The sequence below is a fragment of the Raphanus sativus genome, unplaced genomic scaffold, assembly GCF_000801105.2.
Source record: "Raphanus sativus cultivar WK10039 unplaced genomic scaffold, ASM80110v3 Scaffold5050, whole genome shotgun sequence".
In the NCBI taxonomy this organism is placed as follows: Eukaryota; Viridiplantae; Streptophyta; class Magnoliopsida; order Brassicales; family Brassicaceae; genus Raphanus; species Raphanus sativus.
This window is the reverse complement of record NW_026620350.1, coordinates 1-5,007: the sequence shown is the minus strand read 5'-3', so window position 1 is coordinate 5,007 and position 5,007 is coordinate 1. Positions and strand designations below refer to the sequence as shown.

The 5,007-nt window shown below is 35.6% G+C and overlaps 1 protein-coding gene and 1 pseudogene across 1 annotated transcript; one reads left to right on the top strand and one right to left on the bottom strand.

The window, feature by feature from the left end:
* Window positions 1-523: 523 nt before the first annotated feature.
* Window positions 524-2,498, bottom strand: LOC130507651 (DNA-directed RNA polymerases IV and V subunit 4-like; annotated as a pseudogene).
* Window positions 2,499-3,019: 521 nt separating this feature from the next.
* LOC130507650 (extensin-3-like) lies at window positions 3,020-4,050 on the top strand. Its single transcript, XM_057002338.1, has 2 exons — window positions 3,020-3,684; window positions 3,776-4,050. The coding sequence occupies exon 1, from the start codon at window positions 3,070-3,072 to the stop codon at window positions 3,667-3,669; it is 600 nt and encodes a 199-aa protein (XP_056858318.1). The 5' UTR covers window positions 3,020-3,069; the 3' UTR covers window positions 3,670-3,684; window positions 3,776-4,050.
* The last annotated feature ends 957 nt before the right edge of the window (window positions 4,051-5,007 follow it).

Genomic DNA, 5,007 nt, shown 5'->3' with positions numbered 1-5,007 from the left:
ATATATATTTTTTTTTTTACTATATATATTGAATTATCGGTTTGGTTCGGTTTAAACACAAACCAAACCAAACCGTTCGGGTTGAGTAAAACATGAACCAATTGGATTACATAAAGAGCACGGTTTGGTTTGGTTCGGTTTAATTTCAGTTTAGTCGGTTCGGTTCGGTTCGGTTAGGTTTTTTTGCCCACCCCTATATTATTAACAGTTTTGATATCACTACAAGAAATATGTACATTGTTAGCTCACGATAAACGCTATCGTAGACCTTTCATAGCGTTTTCTCATATGCTATGTCATCGGCAGCCATCATAGGTACCCCCTTTACGATAGCATTTTTTTTTGACGCTATGTAATGTGCAGATACGATGGCAATAAATAAGCGATATGAATAACTTAACCATAGCATTCTTCTCTTGCTACAAATTGATTACTATTTCATATTTCATGCTATGATAGGTGTTTCTACAATAATTATAATTCAAAATAAAATAATTGAAATAAATCAAAATTTGATTTATAATTAAAATAAAAATAAATTTTATTTATAAATTAAAATCAGTTTACAACCAAATTCCAGCTTACCAAACTAAAACCAGAAAAGAACCTAAACTAAACAATAAACTTAACTAAACCAAAAATCTAAACTTAATCCTCTTGCCGTCAAGAGTCTACTCATCACGCTTCACAAGTATCTTCATTGGCTCCGTCATAAACTTTGATGTCATCAAAATCTCGTGAGGAAGAGTTGCAGAAACCAAGCAAACCTATACACACAAGGAATAAAGTTAGATAGATGACAATAGAAACCTGATAAAGAAAGTTGCTCATGTCAATTCAAGCTCTACCATAATCTTATTACAGAGCATCACATAATAAATTAAGAACCCAAAGAAATTTACTAAAAATCTGCAGGCAGATAGAGATTGTAAGAAATATTGAGCAGTGGGCAACCACAGATTATCACAAACGAGTGCAAATTTCAAGGACCTTACAAGCGTCCAAATCAACTTAAGATAACAATGCTGAAAATATGAGACACCTGATAACACCTACAAAAATTCAAATAGAGTATATAAAGATCACCTTTCATTTAGTGTTGCAGAAGATAACAGCTTGAGTGCGTGTCATAAATATCACAGAGTGTATCAAATTTCCACTCTTCCTTCTCAACAGCAAGGCAACTGGTTCACTTGTGCACATGCTTCCAAGGCTCAGATATTTTCTAAGACCTGCATATATGACCAGTACTAAGTTCAACTTATAAAGGTAAAAAAACTGAAAGTCCCTTAGGGTCTGTTGTCTGAACTGAAGCTCTTTGGATAAGTTAAGTACCTCGCTTTCAGAGACACCATGCTTTTTCAGAAGCCTTATATCATACTCGTTAAGTTATAAACACAGGACAGAATCAGATATGAGAATGGCATTAATCTGCATGAAAGATCAATGAAGACAGCTACAAAAGGATACTGAAGGATCTGTCTAACAGACTGATGATTTATGTAGTAACGACCATCCTTCACATACTCTAGTCCTCTGTCGAAAGACCTGAAAAAAAACTACAAGTTAGTGAATCCAAAGACCTTTCCCGCATGGAAACAGAACACATGTCGTGAATTTTTACTTACACAGGAAGCTTTAAACTAGGATCTTCGGATAGCACAACCATTTGTTCCTTGATGCCTTGTAGAATCTCAAAAGCTTCACAATCCATCAAGTATTTTGCATTCTCCGGAAGCTCTGTAAACACCATCACAGAAAATAAAACACATACTAACATGCTGAGCAAAGGGCATTGGTAGAGAAAGTAGCAGATGTACTAACCCTTATCAGTCTTAAGCTCAAGTGGCTGAGACTCTTTAGACAGAGAACTTTTACTAGCATTGGTTCCCTTCCCACCTATATCCAATAAGGCAAGAGTTTAAGCAAACGTGTACTTGGAATCCCGTGGGACTAGCACAAACACAGAAGATAACACAATAAAGTTGGGAACTTCAGGAGGAACAAAGCAAGAAGAAATCAAAAAGCGCAAGCCTTTAGGATCAAACTGGACTTTCCTTGTACTCTTAGGACTTGGTTGAGTTATAGGAGTTATCATCCTTGCCGGATCCTATAACCCTCAAAACCGAATCAAAGTCAATGTCGATAAAGAAGGTAAGAAAATCTGATGAAAGTGGTTTAGAGACACGATACCATAGAGGACTTGAGAGAAGATTTGAACACTTTTCCTGCTTTCTCCATCATCTGTTTATTCTCTCTGTGTGAAATTAGGGTTAGAAATCAAAGAAGCACTTGAACAGAAACTTGAGATTTGCAGAGAGAGAGAGATTGCAACAGGGGAATACGAGGTGGAGAGGAAAGGTGGTGACGAGGAGGAGATGAATCGGATGGAGACATGGTGGAGATGGCTGACGGATGGGAGATGACGGTGGTGAATCTGGTGATGGTCGCGGACCTGGCGGTGGTGATTGAAGAGGACGGTACAGATGGATGGGAGAAGAGAACGAGGGTTTGAGTAAATCTTTTTTTTTCCTTTTTTTTTGTGAACACTAATTTTTAGACTTTAAATAGAAATGTATTAGATCAGTGTGGGAAAATGTTATTTTTCGGGGCTTCTCAAATTTTTACTTCAAGTCTCGGCGGAAAATCTAATTTTAGGTTCCCGCTTATCGAAATTATATCATAGCACTTATTTAATGCTATTATATTTTATAAAAAAAAAATTATCATCAACGATAGCAGTTCAGTAAAACGTGCTATAATAATATGCTATCAATGTGAACTTTTTTTGTAGTGTATATTCGGAACATGCAGAACATATCGATCAACAACTACCAAAATAATTGAAGGGGAAAGAAAACCAATAATGAAAGGCTGACTGAGACCAAACCTCATATTTTTCTTTGTATTACATAGTCAACTATTTTTTTTTTTTTTACATATGATAAGAATGCCATTTAGCATCAGAGATAAAAGTTTATTTTTAAACGAGTAATTGAAAAGCTCTATATAAAGGGTGACTAGGGGAGATATTAAGAGCATCAAACACAAAGAGAAACACATAAGAAAATGGGATCACCAATGGCCACTATGGCAGCAGCTTTGCTTGTCTTAGCATTATCTCTTGGTTTTGCATCTGAAACCACTGCAAATTACTATTACTCTTCTCCTCATCCACCGGTGAAGCACTACACTCCTCCTGTTTACAAATCTCCACCACCACCGGTCTACCAGTCTCCTCCACCCCCAATTTACCACTCTCCTCCACCACCTAAGAAGCATTATGAGTACAAAACACCACCACCACCGGTCTACCAGTCTCCCCCTCCTCCGGTGTACCACTCTCCACCACCACCAAAGAAGCACTACGAGTACAAATCACCACCACCACCAGTCTACCAGTCCCCTCCTCCTCCGGTCTACCAGTCTCCCCCTTCTCCAGTGTACCACTCTCCACCACCACCAAAGAAACACTACGAGTACAAATCACCACCACCACCGGTTTACCAGTCTCCTCCTCCTCCGGTTTACTACTCTCCCCCACCACCAAAGCAATACGAATACAAATCTCCTCCTCCTCCCGTCCATTCTCCTCCTCCACCGGTTCCCTACTCACCTCCACAAGAACCCTACCTCTACAAATCTCCACCTCCTCCATACCACTACTAACTAACCGCCCTCATGGTAATTACAATTTCTCATACTTGCTTACAATATGGTAGACCTAAATCACATTACAGTTGCTTATTTCATATGTTCTACGTGTATCTTGCAGGATAAAGTACACGAAAACAAAGAACCTTTTGGTAATACAATAAAAGACACAAGATCATTAAGAGATAATCAAAAGGATATATGTTCTAAAAGGAAAGTCTCCTATTTAGGTTGTTTTTTTTCTTTTTCCCAATAAATAAGTTGTTCTGATAAGCTTCAAACATGTTAATGCATGCAAATGTCATATGTTTGTAAGTTCAAGTCCTGTTTTTTTTTCCAAATTCTTAAATTTTAAAGTTTGATTGTCTACTTAATAAAATTGTAATTTTTTTTTCATTTCACATGATCTACTAAGTATCATTTCTAATTTTAATTGGCTGCTATGAGTCTATAATTGTTATATTATTGGCTGCTATGAGTCTATAATTATATTATTTGGCTGCTATAAGAATCCCTCCCGACCCATGTCTTTCTTTTCTTAATTGTCCAGATGGATCGAAATTCTAATCCCTCTAAATCCGAAACTACAGTATGTAACATTAGTTTCATCTCAGTGGTCATTCAAACCGGAGACCTCTGACATAATAGTCATGGACAATTCCAGTTAAGTTTATGACCTCTGATCTTCTGACCCCGTGTCTTCCTCTAGCTTCTTGAGAAATAAGGACTTTCTTTTGTTTATCCATTTCTTAGACAATATTTTTAGGGTCAGACTAGTTCAAACGCAGCGGTTGTGGTTACGGGTGCATGAGTTTGCAGTTTCAAGTGTTATGTTGCCTTTTGTATGACTGGCATAACGTTTAAAAATTATTGCATTTTCGAAATATTTATGACTGGTTGATTATGAGATATTACAACGGTTTAATAATAAACTAGATTTTGACCCGCCCTTAGAAGAGCGGGTATATTTTTTGTTTTACATTTTTTTATAAATTTAATTTTTATATTTATGTTTTTATTTACGTTTTTTTTTCATTATATAATATCAATATACTAAAACAGGAATATGACCTATTGATATATGTGTGGTCAAATTATTTTACGATAATTATTAAAACCTCTTATTAATTATTTAAAAGGAATATTATACAAAGAAAAATATAAATATGATTAAAAACATAAATATAAAAATTAAATTTCTAAAATATGTAAAACAAAAAAATATACCAGCTCTTTTAAAGGCGAATCCGAATCTAGTCAATACTATTAAAATAGAAACATAACATATTGATATATGTATGGTCAAACTATTTTAATACAATGATTAAAACCTCCTATTAATTATTTAAGAGA